General features: G+C 39.6%; 1 protein-coding gene across 1 annotated transcript in view; it reads right to left on the reverse strand.

Moving 5' to 3' along the window:
• amon (prohormone processing protease amontillado) overlaps window positions 1-25,618 on the reverse strand; it is a 122,868-nt gene that overhangs the window by 37,897 nt on the left and 59,353 nt on the right. The window contains exon 3 of the mRNA XM_090386527.1: window positions 1,855-1,986. Within this exon, the coding sequence (XP_090242653.1) occupies window positions 1,855-1,986 (132 nt within the window). The remainder of the gene's footprint in view (window positions 1-1,854; window positions 1,987-25,618) is intronic.

A 25,618-nucleotide genomic window follows, 5' to 3' on the forward strand; every position in this document is an offset into this window, starting at 1 on the left:
AAATAGTTGCTAGTTTCTTAAAAAATTCCCATTCGATCGGTGACTAACCGTCCGTGAAATTGCTTATAGACTAGAAATATCCTTTGGATCATGTAAGGCGATTTTTACCTTGGCATGCGTCGAGTATCACAAAAATTTATTCCAAGATGATAAAAAAAGTGTCTTCTTCAAAAACAGAGAGAGAGAAGAGTGGATATAGAGCTCATTTTCATCTTTAGCACTAGTACTGCTGATGAAACACGAGGTTATGGCTCTGAAACAATATATTAGAGTTTTGAAACTTTTTTGAAAGTCTTGATTGCTTCTGGCGTTAACTGTAACGCAACTTTGTTTGGTCATCGTCCATTTGGAACAGCAAACCACTTTTAAGATTTAGAAAAACATGAAAGTTGCATGGCGACAAGTCCTGGCTTAGTACGTCGCAGCAGAGTCGTTGGAAGGGTTGCTTCATGTACTGTTGGATAACAAGACACTTTCAGTTAAACATTGCAGATCACCTTGGAGGTTGTCTGAGTATTGAACCGATGTGGCTGTTTTACTTCGTCATATGAAATTGCACAAATGGACCTTAAGAGTTTTAGGACACAATGAGCACGATCTTTCTAGCGCTTTCAAAATTCTGAGAGATTTTTCGGCTGTGGAGATGGGAGATATATCTACTACGGACTGTGTCGCTTGTCCTCCAGTTAAGAGGGCCTGTTCATGTCATCTACACTCGTGACGCTGTCCAAGAATGCATGTATAGATAACGTATGAAACTAACGCTCTAGTTGTTGCAGACTTAATTCCATTCGCATTGTTTCTGATCATTGTCGAGATATTTGAGTATTTATTTCGTACCGCTCGTCCTGGATTACTGCCAGCAGATCTAGCTAATAGTCATATCAACTAGATCACACTCGGCTTCAGACGTCCTTATCACCATGAACGTTATAGTACTTCTGTTGCTGTTCACAATACACGCACAGATAGCATTATGTCTCATTATAGCCTGAACCAGCATTACCTTTTAGAATGGAGACACTTACTCATTGCATAGAACAATTACTCATTGCATAGAACAATTATTCATTGTCCAACAGGAAAGCCGTTTTAGAAAATAACCTAGCATACAACGAGTTAGCATACATTATCCTCTAAAACGTATCCGGACACAACTCCGTTTCGTATTGACGTCACTGCCATTCACTTCAACAGCTTTGTCAGTAATTCTTTAGTCTTTGTGACACTCCACCATCCTGGATAGGCTCTCGACCAACGAACAACAAACTGGTCTGACCCTCACCCAACGTTCCAGTCCATTCTATGGATGTTCCATAGGGTTCAAAGAAGGACTCTGCATCAGCTATTCCACCTTTTATACACATGATCATGAGCCATTCTCGAACAACACCGGCGGTATTGCATAGACATCCTGTTGAAACAAGCTTGGATCTGTAACAAAGAACTGCCACATGGCAGGGAGCATGTAAGTGTCCAAAATCTTAAGGTAGGTTCATGTTGACGTTCGTGGTTCCCACACAACCACCAAAGGTCCAAGTGCCACACCACGAAAAAGAGCGCCATATCAAAACCTGCCATGACGAGAATAACAAACTTGTGTGTGGCTCATGCGCCTTCCTTATGTACCGGTTTAAGTCACTTGTTTATCCAGGAAAGTCCAATGGAATATAAAAACAGGGGTGTCCAGATACCTTTTGGAGGGTAGCATATACTGTAATAGCAAAACATATGACATTTGATTGGATGTTCTCACGCAGCTTGTTCTATTTAAGGAGCCAACCATTTCAAATAGAACCATTTCTATTTGATTAAAAACACGAATACATAAATATACATGTTGTTTAAACTTACCAGATACCACTGGTAAGGGAAATAGGGATCAGAGGGTTCTTTAGGAAGAATACGGCTCTCTCCTCCTAGTCGGAGCTGTTTGTAACCTCGCTTCACCCGTTTGAATCCTGTTTGCTGAACAGCCAGCGACACCTGAAAACAAAACAAAAAACTACATAAGATATTAATGAATAAATATCCACCTTAAAACATCAAAGAAGTGATCCAAAATTCTCAGACTTTAAATATAAATAAAGCATTTTTCTTTTCATCCCTAATACCATTTATGTTTTTTGGCATACTAAGTCTGGCCATAAGATGTCATATACACCATATCATTGAAATAAAACATTCGTTTCTAAAAATATAGTTTAGTCTGAAAATATTATAATATAATAATTTAATATCACTTATAAAATATAATATAATCAAACGCAATAATTATACATTCGCGATATTTTGTTTTAGAGACAAATTACAGTGAAAATAAATATCTTTAGTCATGCTTACGTGACTAGTGGAAGGCATTAAACGTTTGGTTTATGTAATGCTTGTCAACAGCGCCATCTATCGTTAGATACTTTTTTCGTGAAAGTTGATTAGTCAATTTGTTTAGGGACTTGCAAAAGCATGGAGATTGTCATTTATTCAGTAATACAAAAGTTGCACTTTCCTTAATCAAATATGAATTTAACGTAGACGCACTATTGCATATTATTAAAATGGACTGAGCTTTATACTAATTAGAAACATCAATTAAGCGTGTTTAATTATTTGGAAGTTCTCGGCATCAACTGGCGAAGTTTATTAATAAAATAGAAAACAATTAAGCTCATTGATGACTCTTCCTAAATATCAAAATAAACAAACCAAGAATTTTAATATGGAGAAAAATACAAATTAAAAATGGATAAAAATGCGCCACTCTTAAGGAAATATTATCAAATTGTATCACATATATTAGAGCAAATTTTACACATTTTATTATTTAAAAAATTATATTATATCTGTATCTTTCTTTTAGGTGTATTGTAATTTTAAATACGTATTCTAGATACTTTTTAAAACATTCCAACAACGCTGGTGTTGAGTATGACAATATAAAATACAAATAATAAATAAAAATTAATTAAAATCGATTTTAAAGATATCACAAACTGTATTCGATCAACATAATTGATTCAAAAAACATTTCAGTGTTTGCAGTATACATATACAGTCTTCCAAGATGTATTAGGATATCTTATCCCTTCAAAGTAATGATTAATTCAAGAGCACACAGCCCTCGTGGGTAGCACAGTTTGAATGGTTTGAGTAGTTCGAATCCTGTCAATGACGCCAGAAATTTAGGCCTTTTTCACAAAGTGGCTGAGTTAGCCAGGAGAGGCTTACACGGTTTTATCCCGAATAAAGGCTTTTTGTCCAGGAAAGAGGATCACAGAATATGCTGAGGCCTAATAGCTTTTGGCGCTTAACACACAACTAACCAATCGCTATAAAAACTGAAACAATTCATAATGGCTACCCATAAGAAAAATGGAAAACTATGGAGAAAATGGAACCATATGAAGAAAGGATCGGAGTCGATAATAAATAAAACCAAAATAGTAAATACAATATACCACGTTAAGTAAAGAAAATGCAACTCGAATGGCTCCAATGTTTGTGTACTGTTTCAAGAGAATATTATACGCAAGCGACAAATGTTTGCCAACTACACCAGTCGTCTAGCGTGGCCCAAAGAAAGAATAAACAACCAAGAATAGTTTATAGTTGTCAAGAGATGGAATGAGAGGACTGCCAGACCGAAACTAAGATGAGAAGATAAAATTAAGAAGCTTTCGGAGAAATAAAAAGGGAAAACAAAAAATAGAAATATATGAAGAAGGCGCAGAGAGGCCTTAGACCATCAAGAGGCCGAATACTACTGATGAAAAACAAATCGTATTTATCGACTCTCCCTCGAATGGAGAGGCTACGACTTTCTTAAAACTGAGTCACATTTTATGAACCCTACGTGTTTCTAAAACCTCCAATGAGCAATATTTTCCATCCTCGAATCCCGAAAGATATATTAGGCACGCTCATTTTCGCTTGCGAAACTCGAAGAAGAAAAAATAAATTACTGTTGAAACCGTTTATTACATTCAAGGTTGAACATTCTGTGGATACTTGGAATATTAACAACAGAGGTCCCACAGTGACGATCCCAAACAATTTACATTGGACATAATAGCTGCCAGTGAAAACCCGACGGCAGGAGTGGATATGGTGCGCAATATCTGTTAATAATCCGCTTCACCATCCATCTGTCAAAAGACAACCTTGACCGTCTAAATGAAACTTTATTAGCTGAGCAAGGAACAGAAGCTGAGAAGGGAAAATTTTATAAGTTTACTTTGTAACGGTCGTAAATTAAGGTTGCAGGCGACACCTGCTATCAAATGATGTCGAGACTTCAATGATGAAAACGGGGGAAGTGAAGAAAGAGCCTGGAGATTAGCTAGGAATACAGATATAACATTTTATTATTGGCGTCCGCTAACGTGAGAAGCCACCTGTCATCACTGGCTGTGGGCACGGAAACAAATTGAAAGGATAAATAGTAATAAACTAAGAATCCCTCAGGATGCTTTTAAAAGATTTAAGAATCTTAGTTTTGCTGTCAAGTGCCATGAATTTGGTTCTTGGCATCGAAAGACTATAAACCATTGCTTATCATTATAGCTGAGCAGGTTATCGCGTGTGAAAGTATTTGGTTTATTACACTGGTGCGTTCTAAGATTAGTTCGTTCAAGAAGGAGAACCCTCGGAAGGCATCTGTCCTTGAGGGTTTATCACCGTGTTCCCGCCATGTCGGAAAAGAACTCGGTTGGAGTTCCATCAACGAAGCGAAGAAATTTGGTGAAAAGAACCTTGCTATCCTCTCCTGAGACCGACTAACTGAACCATGGAGTGAAAAAAAAACCATAAAAGTTCCGTCACTAATGGGATTTAAACCAAAGTCTTTTCCAGCCGGTGTGGGGAGGATGGTGATTTAAAGTAACTGACCTAGTTATCTTTTATATTTCCTTATTCAGCTCACATAATCAGATTTATTAGTCCTCACTGATCGAAATAGATCTATACTGTCTTACGAGGGTGGATATGATGCGTTTGTTGCTGCTATCATGGCCAGTAGTGTTTATCTAACAGTGGGTCATTTATTTTAGCATCTAAGACCTCCTCCTATCCACGGGGTAATAAATTGCAGACGACAGTGAATGGGAAAAGCCATCTCGCTAACGCGCGGCTTTAATAAAAGCATTCTGTTGATATCGTCCACCTTCCCAGTATGCCATCTCTCAATTATAATCTTTTTCTTTAATACGTGTCCTGCAGACAGCGAGATACCAGCCTTGCGTATCTTCATTATTCGAGCCTGTTTGCGCAGCAGGGAGATCTCGCCATAGGATGCGATGCCGTAGTTTGTGAAAAGCACTAAGGATGAGCGTGTTCCATCAAATATTTCTCGTGTTCACCGTCGAAGAATGGGTTCGTTTTATTGCGTTCTTACGTAACTTTTTTATTCTTTGGATGGCTAATGAAATTTTGTAATCTTCGGCTAAGATTACAATTGATATTATGACATGCTGCTCATAACGTGGTCACCATGGCAATACGTGTCAGTTGTAGGCTGTGGTCATTATTGGTCGGTCCTAGCACCAAATGTTTCGCACTTGTATTAACCAACAACTCGATGATTGCTTGCTCTAGCTCAGAGATGCTCCTTTATGACAGAAATATAATATCGCGCTTTCTAACTTTGCTGAATGAATCAGAGAAGACTGGCAAAAGCCGGAAATATTAATAAAAGATCAGTCAAACAAGGATGCATCTCAGTGTGGACATGCCAGTTCTTTTGATCAAAGGAAAACAGATTGGGAGGGAAAAAGAGAACAAACAGAAGGGATTAGTTGGTGGTTGCAGGGTTTAAGGAGCATCAGCATCGGCCATATTGCGTCGTATATAATATGTCTGTAAATTGCGTGTGTTCTGTGGTCGTTGATTTGCTGTTGAAAAACCACACTACCCTCCCCTGAGATCGACTAACTAAGCGACGTCGTGAAAAAAGTCCATAATTCCTCGCGTCATTGATGGAATTTTAACTCGGGTCTTTTCTGTTCATTGTGAGGTGATTACACCAACTGTGCTACCCACGGGGGCATAACTAAGGGGGAAGGGAAACATGCTATAGGCACCAATGTCCAGCGCACTATAATTGCACCCTTTGATGTTATGAATAGGAAAATTTTCGTCTACGTACTGTGTGAATGCTTTTAAGCAGTCCGCCATGTTTGACTAATTCTTGAATCGGCTCAAATTGTTTGTCCTATTTTAATATTGGAAGCAGTTAAAAGTTGTAGTGAGTCAAAGCAGACGAATAAGGAGGATGCAGCACGATAGAAAAATGGCGAGTGACGTATGACATGACGAATTATCGTGGTGAAGGAGCCAGCCATTTCGTCTCTCAACTGTTTAAAACTTCAAAAAATGTAACTGGCATAACCTTCACATGGCATCTTGACTGCTGCCCCTTTCTAGGCTTGGTGATGCCAAAAAAGGCGCGGCAGTCAAATCGTCTCATGCCACAATCCTCAATCAAAATAGTCTGAACGAACCGAAATGAAAGACTTCGCGCAAACTTCATGCATCAATGACAACACGGCATCAATTTGTTAATATAGTACTACGTTTATACAGTAATATCCAAGAAGTGTTTAATTTAATATAATAATCTTTCAAAATTTATTTTTTAAACCAAAAAAAAAAAGTTTAAAAGGTGACAATAAAAGCAGCGTTCAACTTACATATAAGCCTCTACTTCATAAACAAGCTAAAAAAAATCAATTATCTGTCAAAACATGGATAAAAATTTAAAAAAAAAGTCTCCAAAAAGGGATCTCACTTATAGTGGACCAGTCCCTTTGACTGTTCAATTTTTTGTGTATGGGAGGGAGAAAGAGTCAGTAAACAAGTCTGGAAATCCCAACGAATTTCTAGAATTTGGTAAAGTGATGGGACAAGTTTATAAATGATTTTGCGAATTATGTTTTAAAAAAAACAAAACATAATTCTATGTTCATCAGTTTCCCGCTTCTTTATTCCTTAATTCTTGATTTACTTATTAACGACGCCCCTCTCTCCCTCCCCCCTTAAATTGTCTAAATGGAATGCACCGGGTGCGATATAGCCTTACTGTTCCAATGCATGCTCTCCTATCTTTGAATTATTTTATTATAACCGTAAATAGGATGCAAATATAATTATACAGCTTTGTAAACGTCGTTCAATTTAATAAGAATAATAAAAAAAATCTATTTTTCTTTCAGTCAATCTCATTATTTATTTCTCGAGTGTTGCTTTGCATCAGAATTTTTATTACAGACATCATTATTCTCCCAATATTCTAGATCGCTAAATTGTGAAGGTAATAAAGAGGTACTAGTACGCCACCTGGTGTTTCTGCAAAGTGAAATGTTTATTATTTCTGTCTATTAAACTAACCCAATTATATACAACACATGCATATTGAAAAATGGTGAAGTATTTATAGAAACCGCTGCATTTTATAAACTACAGACTCTCCTTTCTTTCTATCGCAAATTTAACTGAAGAGTTTTCCAACCCAGAATACGCTGGAACGAAAAACCCGAGTTTCCGGGATGAAAAACCACCTGATTACACATTCAAACGGATAACTACCGAAACATTACATATGTGAACCAAATAAATTGAGCGATTTTGGTCAGACAACGTTGAGTATTCGTAAACAAATCGTTCATCATCATCTAGGAGTTTAATGAAAGCGAATCCACGTACTGTGATTAATTACTTCAGAAAGCGGGCACATAAATTTTAATTATTTTGACACCGAAGAAGTGCCAGCTATAAATCACCCAATATTAAAATGTCAGAAAATGGAAAAGCGATTCACGTATTACATCTCGTTTCATGTTACTGCTGTCAGAGGAGTGCTTTTATTTAGAACCACCACTCACTTCATCCTACGTATCGATGACTACTTGCGTCATGAGCAGGAAAAGACGGCAATACCATCCATAAGTGGCCACAAGTCTCCTAGTTCTGGATAGCAGTCGAATAACTCATAATTTTCAATAGTTCCAGTGGGAATAAATTCTGGCCATGATTTATTTGCAGTAAATAACCAAACAATCTCCAGAGTCTAAGGAGTTCTCTTCCTTTTAAGTCATTTGAATGTCATCATACTGTAGATATTTTTCCGTCTTTGATTTGGCATTCATCCTATCCATACCATCTGTTATCCATATGTGAATCTTGTTTTCTTCTTTCAAGTTCTTTTATTATCTATCTTTGGATGCTCTCATAAACCTGGTATTTGTAGCTATTCTTCTATCATTTCCGTATGCTCCCTGTTTCGCTACCATCAACAAATATAGCTGACGCAACACTTTTTGTACTGAACCAAAGATTTCTTAAACACAGAAACAGCTTGAAATATAGTATAAAAAGCCACTGAATTGGTAGCATACGCAGAGGGAAAAACCTCTTGGCCAACAAACCACAAAATTCCAATTCCGACTACACCTATTATTCGCCTTAAAAACAAAGGACCCGATGTGGGTTCGTCAACGCTATGCTTTTGAATAAATTTAATTTATCGTGGAATATTCGTAATTAGAATTAGTTCTTAATCTGGAAATAACCCACGAAGAAGACAATTTATTCCAGTGATTAACAACTCTCTGACTAATGGTACACTTCATACAATCCACTCTTCGAGGGTGTATCAAAAAGATTTTCCCTTGACCTTCTTTTGTGTATTCTATAAACGTTATGGTTTATTGATTGTATTGCTTGTTTATCTAGTAATATACAAAGGGTACTAGGAAAGTTTTGCAATACAGCTTTGTTTATTTAATTTTTTCAAAGTAATTTCCTCTACATTCAATACACCTCTCCATCCTCCGAAACCAATCTTTAAACCAGTTCTGCCAAGTTTCACTAGGGAGTAAAGCACACTCGTTGTCCCAAGCCCGTAGAAGGTCCTCATCACTGGAAAACCGCCTCCCTTTTAGCTTCATTTTCACATGCGGGAACAGTGCAAAGTCGCAGGGAGCAAGGTCTGAACTGTAGGGAGGGTGCTCGAGAAGTTTCAGTCCTGTCGTGGTCAAATATTCGGTGCAGGCTTTGGCGCGGTGAGCTGGAGCATTATCGTGATGGAGGTACCAGGTGTCCATTCTTGACTTTGGCCGCAGGTTCTTCATAGATCCAATGACTTTAGGCAGGCATTGTTCAGTATACCACTTAGCTGTGACTGTCTTCTGCGTGTCCAAAACGACACGTTCCACAATTCCACTCGATTTGAAAAATACAGCTATCATTTTCTTCTTTACAGATCGGGATTTTCTGACAATTACGGGTGTGTCGTCATCATCAAAGACCCAAACTTTGTTTTGAGCCTTGGTCGGCAGATCGTAATAGTACAGCCAAGTCTCGTCACCTGTCACGATGTTGTTCACATACCGAGATTGTCCCTTATCAAACTTTTTTAACATCTCCCGGCACCAAGTCACACGTCGTGTCATCTGCTCTTCAGTCAGTTGATGCGGCACCCAGAGAGAACAAAGTTTCTTCACGTGCAAATGATCTTGCAGAATCGAACGAATTGCTGGTGCATTCAGGCCCGAAGTATCCTCTATCTGTTGGTAGGTCACTCGCCTGTTTTCGTCAAGTATTTTCCTCACAGCAGTAATGTTTTCCTCCGTAACTGACGTTCGTGGCCTTCCCGGCCTCTCAGAATCCTCCAGAGTGAAATTTCCCCTTTGGAATTCTCTATACCACCTGAATATCGTTGTACGATGTGGACAATCATCATCTAGTGCAAGAGTCATTTCTTCTAAGCACTGGTCTATGGTTAAACCACGCACGAAATTATACCGCAAAACTGTCCTTATCTCATTTCGTGACCACGATGCCATCGCAAGCACTTTACACTCTCACTACTAATGAATAACTGAGCCCATCGACTTGGCGCGGCGGCTACTATGCACGTATGAACATGTCTCAACATGCAGCAACAAGCAGCTTCCTGTGATTCATTGTTGCGTCATATTGCAAAACTTTCCTAGTACCCTTTGTATGTAGAAGTTTCATTGCTCTAACGCTTATGTTTTTGTTGCAGAACTGAATGCGCGATAGAGTATCAATCTTGGATAAAGTTGAATATCGATCTATTAACAAAACTGCTGTTTTTGCAAGGCAAACAGCCAAGGACTATCCATGAAGAGCTGTCTACGGTGTATGGGAATATCTGTCCATTGTATGACGTAAAACATTGATGGTAACGGCGGCCACCACATCTCACACTGCTGAATTCATGTATAAAATTGAACAGCTGATGCTCAATGACCGCCAGAAAACAATTAAATACATAGTTGCTGAGCCTGGGCCACGCTATGGATCAGTGGAGACCATAATTCACAATGATTTGATCATGAACAAGGTCTCAACAACGGATTCCTCGCTTGCTCACATATCTTCAGAAAGAAAAAAATGCAGGCCTGCTCTGCTGAATTGTCGCCATGTGTGACAACGATACTCACCTGTTTTTTTAAACCGATTGGTGACTATCGAGGAATCGTGGATACATCACTTTGACACAGAAACAAAACAGGTTTCAAAACAATTGAAACATCCATCATCAACTCCCAAAAATTCCAATTGAAACTTCCATGCAACAATCTGCGGCGAAGGTGTTGTCAGTTTTCTGGGATGAGATAGGCATTATTCTCAATTTCCTGGAGATGAGTACCACCATCAATGCACAATACTACAGCAACTTACTGAAGCAGTTCCGTATAGCAATTAAAGAAAAGTTACCCGGAATGCTCAGCAAAGTCATGCTGTTGCTTCATGACAACCCACCGGCCCACAATGCTGTCGCAATCACTGATCTTGACCGGAAGTTAGGACTTCATACCTTACCACACCCGCCTTATTCCCCGAAATTATTTTTGCGTGGAAAGCATTTTTTTTTTTTTTTTTTTTTTTGGCAATTGCATAGGTAATTTCTGTGACAGAAGCATGGTTTCAAGGGCAAAGTGAGACCTATAAAAATGGCATAAGGAAATACCAAAAAGATGGGAGAAATGTGTCTCTTTGGGTAGTGACTACATAAAAGAATGATAATACATGTTCAAAATCTGAACCAGTCCGTGAAAAAACTTTTTATATCCCCTCGTATAATTCTTCTTCCTTAATTTATATCTCCTTGTTCTAGAATCATTTGTAACTGTGAAACGTGCCCTTCATTCATTTTACTGTCCCTCTCCCTCAATGAGCACTCCTTTCCCCCAACTTGACTAGATGCCGAGCTCTGTAGCCTAAATATTCGAAGTCTCTCTTTATATGGATGACCTCTAGCCGATATCGGTAGCGCTACCTATCTTTGTACCTCGAGTACACCGACTCCAGATATGGAGTCAGTATACTCAAGGTTGTTGTTGGTGGTGGTGGTTGGGTATTAGGAGCATCGGCAACTAAGGTCATGTTGCTCCTGTATATTTATATTGTCTGTAAATTGCGTGTGTTCTAAAGTCGATTTTCTGTTTCCTGGATGAAAAACCGTGCTACTATCGCCTGAGACCGACTAACTCGGCCACGTTATAAAAAAAACCATAAAAATTCCTCACGTCATCGACGGAACTCGGATCTTTTCCACCCAGTTTGGAGAGGACAACGATTCTACCAACTGTGCTACTCAGGAGGGCGTAGATTCCAGGGGCTTTTAGAAGATAGAAGTACACACCACTATCATTATGTTTAAAAATAAATAAACAAACCCATGGTTTGTTATCATCAAATGTTTCATGGTCTAATCGTTCAAAAATACTTTATTAAATGGATAAACATTTAAAGTAAATATTTACAGAATTTTATAGACCGGCTATGGTTTAAAAGAAAATGCAGAAGAAACGTTCGTCTCTTGTTTCAAAGTAATTGCTAATATGAGATGCTTGTTTTTCGCTTTAATGGAAGAGAAAAACAAAAATGAATTGTCTTTCATCCATTGGAAACAACAACAAGAACAGAAAGAAGGAGAAATAAGTGGTTTCTGCCAACTACTTATCTTAATAGAAAGATAAGAAAATTGTAGTGAAACCTTAAACATAAACTGTGTTTTAAGGTCAGCTAAGAAACAAAAGACTAAAAGCAGCAAGAGAAAAATTAATGGAAAGAAATGGAATCAAGCGAAGATAGCAATGCCGAAATAGAAAGAAGAGAAAATGTATACCAATGAGAAACCACACTGTGCAAGAGAGGAGGGCACCTTATCACTGTCATTTTTTAAATAAAGCAGGAAGAGGTGAGATGGTCCACATTCGCTTATCTTTCGAAAAGAACTGTTGGCAAACGCTGCGTGTCAGTAAATGGGCTATTTGATTTCCGGTTCTGATCACGGTGTCTTCCGTCGAGGAGCTGTTGACGTGTCTGATGACACGAAGAGCGCAGCTGTCAACGTTCTCAGCCAACACAGTCAAATTACAAAAGTTCCTTGCTTGGGGAGATATTAAAGCTAACTGACTGAAGGAGAAAGCTAAGAAGGAAGGAATGTGTTGATATCGCAGTCGGATGCATTAGAAGGTCCTCAGTAAATTGGTAATTCAGGGAGGCTGCAATACGATTTCGTTCTGGTGACCATTGCAGATCTAGAAACTAAAATTCGAAGCAAAGTACATATCATTAACATTCTTATTTCAGATACGAAATATGACAAGATGGAATACACCATTACAGATTCTAATGCGACCAATAAAGCACTGTGGTTAGAATGAATGCAAATAACCTCATATTCAATACGTTTTCGCTTATAAACGGGGGAGGGACAAAACGCTCGTGTCATTGCAGTTTTATTTTAAACTTTATCGGACTAAAGAATGCCTTAAACGAAACAAACTGTACGATTATGACACTATTCAGAAACTACCGATAAAACCGAGTGAGGTTTCAACTTTGGTCCTGGTTAGGTTTTGTCGGGTATTCTGGTAGGTAAATGAGCAATCTGTGCGAGGTCATTAGTACACTAAGTGGGCAGAAATCATGGAATACCTACCTAGTAACGGGTAGGCCCGTCTTTCGGCCGGATAAGGGCAGTCACATGTCGAGGCATTCGGTTCACTAGTATTCCATCCATGCTTGCTGCACCGCTGTCCATAATTCCGTCGCATTCCTGGGTGGAGGATCCAATGCTCGAACGGACCTTTCCACAGCATTCCAAAGATGCGCCACAGGGTTCATGTCCGATGAACGGGAAGGCCATTCCATGGTGGTAAATCTGCGGAATGCTCTTCGAACCATGCTCTTGTCACCAAGGCTCTGTGGAGAGACGCATTGTCCTGTGGGTGCACGATGACCATGAAGAGATGCAGATGGTCTGCAAGTATGGACACGTAACCTGGACCGTTCAGAGATGCGTTTAGACGTACGAAAGATCCCACGTGTGCCAGTTCAACACGCCCCAAACCATTAAAGACCGTCCACCTGCCTGAACAGTTCCTTGTTCACATGACGGGTGCAGAGCTCCGTCCGCTCGAAATAACTGGAAACGGGACTCATTGGATCGGGAGACCTGTCTCCAATCATTCAAGGTTCATTGTCGATGTTCTTTCGTCCAGTTGAGGAATAGAGTCCTGTGTTGTGGTGGGTCAGCGGCTCTCATAACATATTGTGGCTAATGATCGCCTGATGGTCTTGGTGGAGACGTTTCTGGCATCTCTCTCGTTGAAGTTAGCGGTGATATGTGCCACTGTCGTTCTCCGGTTGGTTGAAACAATGCGAGACAGACGTCCACGTTCATCCACCACCTTTCTCCGCCCAAAGCGCTGTCCACGATCAGATGTTATTCCGGAAATGGCGTATTCCCGATACACTCTTGATACTGTCGAACGGGAATAGTACAATTTCTGTACCACCTCCGCGATAGTCTCCCATTCATCGGGCACCCACTCTCATCCCTCTTTCAAAGTAGGTTAACTCACGGCGTTTATCCATACTGACATCGAATTACCGTCTGCGTGAATGGAGTGTACCTATATACATGCCAAGTGGTGGGTTCGTCCACTAGAGAGGGGTGACAACGTCGTGTTCTCTAGGAACCAAGTATCCCATGAATTCTGTCCTTTCAGTGTAATTGCAAAAGTCTCAGCAGCTCGACCAGCTAGGACCGTGTGACTAGAACATGGAAGCCAGCTGGAGTTGTGAACGTTAAAATCGACTAGAAAAATGACCTCACTGCAAAAGAGTAAAGTTTCAAAGAGAGGAAGTTAAAAAGGTTTTGAGTATTGGAGTTGGAAGAACAATAGAGGCAACAGATGAATTTCACAGAAAGTGGTAAAAAGATTTTAAGCCATAGAAGATCGAAAAGGAGAGATTCCAAATTACTGTCTCTGACAGGGAATATCAAACGGACATAAGCACAAATACCACCTTTTAAGCGAAAGGAATCATACAGGGAATGATTCGGACAATTGAGATGATCAGCAGTTGAATCAACTAATATCTGGGATTCTGTGTGTATATTATATCTATAAACTGTTGATTATCTGGTCGGTTTGCCTGTTTTTGTTGGACAAAAACACTCCAGTTTTCTGGTAAAAAAAAACCTTGTTATCCCCGCCTAAGGCAGACTAACTTAGCCATGGACAAAAAAAAAAAGTCTATAAAAGATCCTCATGTCAATGACAGGATTCGAACCGAGCCTTTTTGACCCTGTAGGGGGATGATGATCATAACCACTATGTTACCAGCTAAGACGAGCTGATAAAGAGAAAAAAAAACATTAAAATAAAAATGTATAAACTTAGAAAGAAGAAATATATATTTAAAACAGTGTAATTCGAACCCGCAGCCTATCGACTGGTAAACTTTCTCGTTTAGTCCTTGGACCACGAAGACTGAGGGGTAAAATGATAAGGAGCAAAGCAAACTTTCTCCCCCGATTTTCTTGGAAATTTCTCAATATGGGATTGTAATGCCTGGTCATTTTTCTTCATTTAATGAATACTTTATCCTCGCGTGCACTCCCTTATCAGTCTGAAGAAGGAATATCCAGAAAAGTCGACACGTAGAAACTTTATTTCGTAGATTAAATCTAATTATGCGCAACACTTGACCATATGAGAAGAAAAGAAAGAAAGGTACAAAAAAAAATTGGGCATTTTTCAAAGACCTTTCCACAATAAAAGGATTTCTTTCTGCTTTCTCTTTACACAATTTGACCGGAATAACGAATCCGCAGAGCACTTTCATCAGCCGTTCTGTTGTTCCTTGGTATTGTCTAGGGATTCCAGAAAAAGAGTAGGCGTTATCAACTTACCCCATTAACCTAACACCTCCAACCTTTCGTAAGAAGAAAATCTTCCTGCGAAGCTGACTTCTTCTACCCTTTGATGTCTGCTGTTCAGCTGTTCGATTTTGGCCGTGAAAATGAAACTCGAGATGTGTTGCAACCCGGGAAATAAAAGCGAATTAAGCATTAATCTGACCACACCCCTTTCACGTGATCAGCTCGGTCAAAATGCGGGATGTTTTGTTCCAATAGTAATCAAGGTGAACAAGAGAACACTGCAAGACCACAGAAAAAGAAGCGAATAGAGAAACTCATAATAAACAAAAAACCGTTCATAAACGTGCTACAGAGCATGTGCAATAATATTAACTCATAACTATTGTGCATGCTCTGTAAAAGTAAAAATTTTTAAATTATTATTAATCAAAAGTAAAATTGTGTAAAACGTGTCTGAAATACGACACTCCCTCTTCCCTTCGATCATTTCTCACATCTTAGACTCGAGCTCAAGAGAACCATTCGTTCCCAATGTTAGAATTACTTTGCTTTTGTTGAAAATGGTCTCATTACCAAATCAAATATCAAGCCTTTCTGGGGAATATTGAAGTTCAGCAAAACTTGTAGAATGTAAAACTCCAGTTAATACTCCATCTGGAAAAGCGAACCTTTTTGCGGGTCAATTTTCTAAAGTTTATTCTGCAGTTTCCACTGAATCACCCCATTTCTATTGAACTCAGAAATGACAGTTGGAGTTGTTTACGTTGACCATCAGTTGAAAGACCACGCTTCTGACAGAAGAGTCAGTAGTTCTATTCAAAAACTATTTCTATACTCGCATCAGTAGAGCACACAGCTCTACAACTTCTGTCTCTCCCAGGAGGAATATCCACTCAATTTCAAACATGTACACAAGTGGTTCTCTTATTTTTAAGAAAAAGGAGATTTTACTGAACCATACTGATTTCATCCCAAAAGATACACGTCTCCAGAACTGGCCATCTTTACTACTAAACTCGTCCTCGCAGGAAGTTGCACAGTGGTTACAATTAGAGACCTTCTACACCAGGTTCGACTACCTTTCAACGGATGCAGGAGTTTACAGGCTTTTTTCACAACAGAGTGAAATCAGATGGCGTCCTGCGAGGGTTTCATGGTTTTATCAAATCACATCTACACTGCTCGAAAAAAGTAACAGAAGAAAATGTTTTCCATGAATATTTTCTTGTGAACAGTTTCACCCGAGACGATTATTTGATATAATAGGCATCCTGACATGCAAATTCCGAGTATTCAATAGAAATCGATCTACCACCTTACAGAACCGCAATTTATGTAAATTATTCATGCATATCAAAACGTGCCACCTCCACGCGGGTGGAGGTGGCACGCTGGCTTAAATGTGTCACCTCGGCAGTGTCGTCTCGGCACTTTGAAAGCAGTTTCAGGAGACAGGAACCATTACAAAGAGAGCTGGCCAAGGTAGCCCGAGGGCTACGTCAACCAGAATAGACCGCTATCTGTCTCTAACAACAAGACGGATCCCTATCATGTCCTATCATGAACTTTCTCTTGAGGTTGCTGCGGCCACAGGCGAAAGTATTTCCGAGTGGTCTGTGTCAACAAGGTTCAATTCATGTGGATTCTACGCAAGGAAGCGAGTGGTTTGTAGCCCATTAACCCTTTGGCGTATAGGCGAACCCTGGAGGCCGCAACAAAGTACAAAAATAAATAAATCCCATTAAACCCAAACCACCGCAGAGTTCGTCGAAAATAGTGCCATGAACATGTTAGTTGGAGCCCTGATTGATGGGGTACAGTTCTGTTTTCTGACGAGTCTCGTTTTATCCTACAAGCAGATTCTAGACGTTATTTCATCTGGAGACAAAGAGGAATGCGGTACCATCCCTCCAACATCAGAAAAAGGGACACTTACGGTGGAGGCGGTGTTTTCGTGTTGGGCGGAATAATGATCAAGGGTCGCGTCTCTCCATGTTTTTGATAGGGGTACCGTAACTGTGAAGAGGTACCGAGAACAGATCCTCGAATCCTACATTCGACTTTTTAGCGGTGCGGTTGGCCCAGATTTTGTTTTCATGCACGACCACGCCGCTGCACATAGAGCTCAAGTGGTAGAGGAATATCTTGAAATTAAATATATCCAATAACTGATGCGGCCAGCATGATCACCAGACTTAAATCCGATCGAACGTGTACGACGCCCTCGGGCGTAGTTTCATGCCGACAGCCAACTCCTCAGTTATTTGGTGAGCTAAGGTCTGCACTGGTGGAAGAATGGGATTTGTTGCCACAGAATCTTATGGATACCCATATATCGAGCATGGTTCACCGCTGTCAGCCCTGTTTAGCCTTTGGAGAGAATCATACGCCGTACTGATGTCATGTGACCATATTTTCGAACGTCTTGCATCGGCTTCTATAATGTGATTTTTTTTGGTAATTCTTCTACAACCCCTATACATGTCTTTTAAAACTGTCCGAAGCTTCTTGCTGCCTTGTCATTTTTTCCCGCTTCATCACAAGCTACACCACGTTTTCTATGTCTTCTGTTAATTTGTCGAGCACTGTAGATCAAGGGCTGACAAACTATAGTCTTATGGAATATTTTATTAATGGATCGTTCTTATAGCTCGATTTCTCTTTAACCGTCAGGCTTCATTTGCACTTTAAGGAGCTCTGTCCGTCCCAATTTTACATGCTATGCAAATGGAATCAGCTCACTGTTTTCTGAATAATAAGTTGAATATCAATTATTTGCCAATAAGGTTAAAGATTTATATGACCATTACTACTACTCAAAATAGCACTGCTCTGCAGCAATATCTTGACATTACGCAAAGGAATATCTCTAATGTTGCTAAGAGCAAATTTTATTGATTTCATCGGTAGCGAGCTTCTTTTAAATCAATACCAAACTACTACAACCTTTCTCTGCTTACTTCAGATTCAGGCAACCATCTGAAGTTCGACTTTAGCCGAGTGGGTAAAGTACCTGCCCGGCAACCCAAAGGTCGCGGGTTCGATTCCCGCCTCGGGCTTGGATCAAAGTACTGCAAAAACCTTGGGAGGTGCAATATGGCCACAGAAGCCGATGCGCCAACAACTACCAAATCAAAATCAAATCGACTTCAGATGGTTCAGATGCCAGGAAATATTAAAAGTTCTGTTGATGTCTTCTTTTCGGAAACTATAAAAACAATTATCGCTACCAATACTAAAAAAAAAAAAACATGTTGTATTAGGGCTACCCAAAAGCCAACTGATCTGTCCATGTGTCCAGAAATTGTGCGTTCTGTAGCTAATTTACCTGTTCTGCTGGAAGAAAAACCAGAGTTTTCCGGGAGGGAAAGGCGAGAAGACCTTACTAACCACGCCTGAGATAAATTACGAATAATATATTTAGGAAAAAATTAGAAATAGGAGGAGACCCAACATCGATTCCTGAGGGATAACACTTGCTACGCTGGCCCAACTTTGCAGACTGATCATTTATGACAATTCTGTCTCCTATCTTTTAGCCAGCCTTCAATTCAGATAGGATCTTACCAGTAACTCCAGTAACTGTCATTAAAATTGCGAACGACTATAATCAGAACCGCTTCTGGTCCATAGAGAGTGCACGGCTACATGCGAAAGGCATCTATTTATAGTATGCTTTACAAAATTGGAACGCAGACTGCGTATTGAATGCAGCATAAATTGGCCCAATTTGCTGCGAAAAGCGCCTGATTATGATATATGTTTCATTATACTAACTCTGTGGCCATTCTATTGATCGTGATGTCTGGAACCCATATTATTTTCTAAGTAATTTTAAAGCACGAAAGCAAAACAAACATGCTGCATCAACCTCTCAATACATTCTTTTTCATTATTCTCAAAAAAGGTACTCCACTCACACGTGTACCACTCTTGCAGTCTTTCATTTTTCTTCTTGTACATTTTCAAGATCAGTTGTATTAGAAGCATCCATCAAAGTCTGTAATCTGCTAAGTGCTACCAACTTACTTTTTTTATGTACTCGTATATTGATCGTTGAATTTCTTTCTGTTTATGTCGAGAACTAATCTGTTTACACGTCTAGCCCGTCATTTAAAAGACTTTTTTACTGAATGAACGTGTACAGAACTTCATAAAGGAAAGCGTGACATCTAGTTTAAATGAAACCTGAAGTCCTAATTAGTTTTCTGAAAATGACATTCGAAGCGCCCTCTGGCTAGACACGACAGCGATTGCCAGCCACATGGAGGACTTTATACGATAAAAGCATCTTTTCTTTATGAAAATAGAATTATTTCGCAAACAACTCTAAGAATATTGTTGATCTAAGGAAAATTACAAGGGATATCCACAGTAATCATTAAAAGGATGCGAACATCCCTGGAATTTGGGGAAAATTAATACTTCCAGAGTGACACGCGTGCGGCCCTCGTGGGTAGCGCAATTGGTAGAAACGCCGTCCTACCCACATCGGGTGGAAAACACCCGAGTTCGAGTCCCGTCGATGACGCGAGGAACTTTAAAGGGCTTTTTTCACTCCATGTCTGAGTTAGTCGATCTCAGTCATAGATAGCAAGGTTTTCCCCCAAGAAACTGGAGTTTTTCGTCCAGAAAAACAGACAAATCGACCATAGAACACACGCAATTAACAGACACAAGACACACAGCATGGCATATGAATTTAAATATTCAAGTGGCCTAATGTAATAATAAATACCTCGGAGTAGGATCTGGCGGTGAGGATTTGACCGTGTATTCAAATGCATTGGACTCTTACACCAAGAGAAGGCCCTGTGTCACAATGCCGACATTGCACAAGAATGGTTCGAGGATCATATCCAGCATTTCATTACTCACCTGGCTGCCAATGTTCCCCTGACATAAATCTCATCGAATATTTGTTGGATGCATTGGAAGGCAACATTCACCAGTTCTCGCCGATGCTTCGCCCCGTTGTTGAAGTCCTGGACTTCCTCCTGTCCAGCTGATCCAGGTTACTGAGGACCATTCTGCGGTGACATGGAATCGATGCCACTCCAGGGTGCAAGCGATTATCACCGCGAAAGGTGGCCTAACACGCAATTAGGTAAGTAGATATGATGTTCTGGATCAATGTATTTCTATTACTTTGTTATTTAAAAAAAATAAAAAAAGGATTTTCTAAGAGCATTGTTGTGCATTTTGTCCCTTCATTTCTTAAGTGAATTCAAAGCAATTTGAGATTAGCTTCTTACATCGTGAAAAGGTTTTTCCTTTACCATTAAAATAACGGATCGCAGTGTTTTTTTTTACCTGTGATCCATTTCTCTACGCAAAAGGAAATTTACCACCCCGAAATTCTTATTTTTTGTACCTTCTGGGTATTTTAATATCCAACCACACTTTAAAAATGATTGAGTGGGCCTTTTCGGTAATCTAATTCGAAGGGAGGTATTCAAAGGGAAAGCGCCCAGAAGGAAATCTTCCGATAAAATATTTCCTCTCTCAGCGTCCATAAACTCTACGTATTAGAAGGACGCTTTTTAACTTCCTCCGCCGGTTCGTAAATTCCCTCGTGATACAGGTCAATTCAACGTTGCCGCAAACCCATCGCTGCCACTTCCATAACAGGTGCGCAACCCCCTCTCCTCCACCCCGATGTTCAGGATTTAAGTAATTCTTCCAAATACCAATCTCCCTTCCGCATTCCTATTGAGAGAAAAATATCTTGAAGCTTGCACTACGGTTAAGATAGATATTCCACTGGCACGTGTGACATGCGCACAGAGAGATGACCTTTCAGAAGTGCGATTGTCATATTGATTGCAACCTTATCCCTTAAGTCCTCGTTTATTGTTTTGTATTTACGAATGCTCAGTTCCTCCATCGTTGCTATTCAGTTTCTTCAAGAAACTTACTCCTCATAGTATTCTGCAAGATATATATTGGATTGAACGAATGCAATAACTTTCAGGGTTATGCGCAATGCTATTCAGACGTCAGACATGGATTTTGTGCTATTTACTTTACTCTTTTATATTCGGATGGCAGTTGTTTTTGGATTTTAAATTTCGCCTGTTCGGAATGTAGTTATTAGGGGAGCTCACATTGTAAAGGAAGGACTGCAATGTTTCTGTTATTCTTCAGATAAATAAAGCATACAAGTAATGGACAGTAGTCAGCAAGCAACATTCTTATTGTAGATATTACTGATAGAAACATTCACCATACTTTTCATGTGTGTCCAGGATATTTGCATGAACAAACCCAAATGCTTATTTTACACTTTTGGTTCACTGATTATGCTGTTAAGTTCACAGAAGTGGACTATACAGCCCCTCTTGGGGGTGGTGGGATTATCTAGGGGGCGCTAAGAGGCAAAGAGACGGCAGAGGTGCGCTGGAGGAGTGATGGGATGAGTTTATGGAACCAAAGGGGATGGTCGAAAAAGTTTGAGAACCACTGCTGTAAAGTTTTTTTGAGATATGTGCTTTGATAAACTTTCATAGGAATCATAGAGCGAAGAGACAACGGATTCCTAAGTAAGGCTAAGGTCACACTGTACCCGACTTCGGAAGAACTCTTGATTGCACAGAGTTCAGTTGAAAGACCAGCGATAAACTCGCTTCAACTTGATTGGCGATGTTAAAGTTGTACATAAAACATATATCATGGATTCAATGGCATAATGGGCCCACCCAATCATAATTGGCCAAAGAGAATTTTACTTTCACTTGTGGAACCAACCAGTTCCTCAACGTGGTCATAATGAATTCAGTCTCACTGGACACTTAAATGACATATGGTGGATTGTCTCAACTCTTCGTAAGAGTTTGCGATACGTTACTACAAATATTTCAGGTGAGAGCACGCCCTTGTCCTACACATTTTTACCTATTCTTTCCGCCATCTTTATAGTGGTGTTTTGATGCATTATTTCATCTTCACTGCAAAAGCAACATTAACACCACGTCGAGTGCCATAAGTGATTGCTCCATATTTAAAACAAATCTTAATATATCTTCCGTTCTATATCGGACAGGTTTCGTACAATGTCCAATGAATGCCAATTGTAATCATAAAACTATATATTCGTTCCAATGATCACCAATCATAGATAGATGAAATATTTTATTTCTCCTACATTCGAATTCCTCACGAGTAGCACAGTGGTCATAAACCTGATCCTCCCCACACCGGGTGGAAGACCTGGGTTCGAACCCTATCAATGAGGGTTCGAACATTTATGGACTTTTTCACCCATTGGCTGAGTTAATCTGTCTCAGGCAAGTAAGGTTTGTCTTTCAGAATCTCGGAAATCCTATTTATATTACATATTGCATAACCCTGAGTAAGCCCCTATTTCATTTACCATAAATTATTTCTATTTTAAACTTAATTTACTGCGGTTTTCCTGATTTTTATTTTATACACTTCCCATATTTTTAAATGTTCTTATGTTTACTCTCAACAGAACCACACACTGGTGGCTCAAAATCCCCTCCCAGATGACACCGATATCATTCCCACTGTTAGGTTACCGATCGATATACCGCGAAGGCGTGTATTGCATTATGTTCTCCAAGTCTTCTGTGCTTCAACACTATCATAAAATTCTTATACGCATTTCTTCATCCTTTTGCTCCACCACTGGACTAGTGGAGAAGTAATCTTCTTCTCTCCAATAAACAGCAGTAACTGATACCAAGCGACCACTGTAAGCCGAGATCTCCTCCATCATCTGTAGTCCCAACGCTGGAAGATAATAATCTGATAACATTTTAAACCTTCGCCTCCACCGACTACTTAGAAATAGCACTACGAGTCGCTGTTCGTAATAGAGACGCTTGAAGCGTAATAATTTTCCTCACTTCTCCGACTGCGTTTTACGGAGTTCAACAATTGTTATATGATCAGTGAACTGAGCTATGAATTCTTACCGACTCAATAAATGTGGATTAACTTAATCAATTGATTCAAACCAGCAAATTAAACATCCTCCTTTATATGCAAATCAAGTTTCCGATTTATTCGATGTCAAATGCGCTGAAACGGGTGGTTGAGATAATTCTCTCTCTCTCTCTCTCTCTCTCTCTCTCTCTCATGTGCCTTTGGATCTTTATCTAATTAATGTACGTCCATTTCTTCCAATTTCTTATGCCCTCTGCATTTCTTAATCTCTTGCATCTTCGTGTTGCATTCCAGGAGACTGTAGAGTGTAATGATTTTGCACTGCCATTCTTAAAAGGATGTAGTCTTTATGTACTTGACCAACCTCATTTACGCTTATCAAGTTTCAAAAACAATCTGGCCTTCGATTAAACTTTGTATGCCTGTACTGTTTAACAATTGCTAAATTGTTATACGAGAAGCGTTTGAAAATTTCGTGGACTGAGTTAAAAGGTTTATTTGAGAGTATGCTACTTTCCAACATAGTCCCCTTTGGAGTCAATACACTTTTGCCACCGATACAGCAAATAAAGTTTTATCTTGAGCTTCCAGGAATGCGTATAGGGAATGGTTCAAGATTTCAATGTTGCATTCAAGCAGTGCAGTCATGGCAATGACAGACAGGTGCGTTGTACTGGTAAATAAGACTCGTTTGCTGAGTTTTCCTAGGCGTTTGTCTTTGTTGTCTTAACGCAAACGTCTCAAAAGGTCTGTGTAATATGTCCCCGTGACTGTCTTGCCTTTCTGTAGATAATCCACTTACTCCATCAACATGCCAAAAAACCGGTGCTTCCACCTTGCCAGCAAAGGGAATCGACTTTGCTTTCTTTGGAGGAAGAGAAGAAATATGCTTCCACTGTTTGAACTGCGACTTTGTTTCTGGTAGACCCACGTCTCATCCAGGGTCATAAAACTTGCAAGGAATTTTACTGGATCTGCTTGAAAACGATGCAAATGTTCAATTTACTTGACAGCTCTTGTGCGTTTTTGATCTGCTGTCAACAACTTTGGGACCCATCGTGCTGATACCTATTTCATAGGGAGAACTTGTTATCGTGCGATACACACGTTCAGATGAGATGCTGGCAATGTACCGAACTGTCACTGGTCAAATCACTCATCACCATATCATCCACACTGTCAACTTTTGGAGTGATTGATGTTTCAGGTAATCTTCCAGGCTCTTCCTCCCTCGTTTAAATTCTGCTACCCACGTCTTAACCATGGAATAGGAAGGGACATCGTCCCCCAATGATCCATAACCTCATGAATTGACTTTGGAGTTAGAAATGAAATTTGGTGGGGTCACTATTTGAAGTGCTATACATGAAGCACAGAAATTAACACTATACGACTACCCTTTCATATTCGGCCATGAAGGCTTCACCCTCCCCCCGTATATAAAAAAATTAAAGTACAAAGCCTCCGTTTTAGTGATGTGAATCCTATTCCCGTAGACCACTGGAGGAATTTCTGAATTCTTTTCGAACGAACTTGCAGTTATCCAATTTCAGGAATTTTTTGTCACTCCAACTGATAGTTGAAGGTTGCAAAGCAGTAACTTAAAGATGTAGGGCAAAAAAGTTTTACCACTAATACATATTAGGCTCTTTTTCAAGATATCAACAACGCAGTTTCGAGTGGCAGTAATTATGCAGAAAAATGGACGATGTTGCCAGGTAATAATAATAATTATTACGTTAATGGTTCCAAAGAGTAACTTCAAGTGCCGATTTTCACGTTGATGGATTTAGAAATTCTTCTAGTTGTCGATGGAATCGAACCCAGACCATTCCACACATGTGACAAAAGGGGGACCACTATCCTGTCACGGAGGACGATGTTCCCAGGTAATATGTCTATACAATTTACAAACAAAAAGGTTGTAGAATAAATATAACTTTGTAAAAATATTGTGTGGTATTACTTTTGGAGTGAGCTTTTTGTAACTGTGATTAAGAATATGATTTTGGAATTTGATAAATGGAAAGGTAAGTTCCATTCTAGCTGCTAGATGCTGTAGGATTTTAAGCGCATCAGCAACTTGGGCAATATTGCGCCATATATATTATGTCTGTAAATTACGTGTGTTCTGTGGTCGATTTGCTGTTTGTTGGACGAAAAGCCAGAGTTTCCAGGAGAAAAAACCAAGCTGCCCTTGCCCGAGACCAAATAACTCAGCCACGTTGTGAAAAAGACCCATAAAATTCCTCGCATCATTGATGGGATTCAAACTCTGGTCTTTATCACCCGGTGTGGCGAAGGTAAAAAAAAGGGGCAAACTACATCCATTATCAATCCACTGCAGGATGGAAGCCTCCTCAACGATTCATGTTGAGGGAAATGGGCCATAATAGAATAAGTGACTTCAGTTTCAACAAGTAGATTAAATGAAAAAAATATAAATGCCGTGTTCAGCATGGACTGTTTATTATTAAAAGATGTCAAACTACTTAATTTTGTAAA

This window comes from Mastigoproctus giganteus, chromosome 12, assembly GCF_048544385.1.
Source record: "Mastigoproctus giganteus isolate SK-2022 chromosome 12, ASM4854438v1, whole genome shotgun sequence".
In the NCBI taxonomy this organism is placed as follows: domain Eukaryota; kingdom Metazoa; phylum Arthropoda; class Arachnida; order Uropygi; family Thelyphonidae; genus Mastigoproctus; species Mastigoproctus giganteus.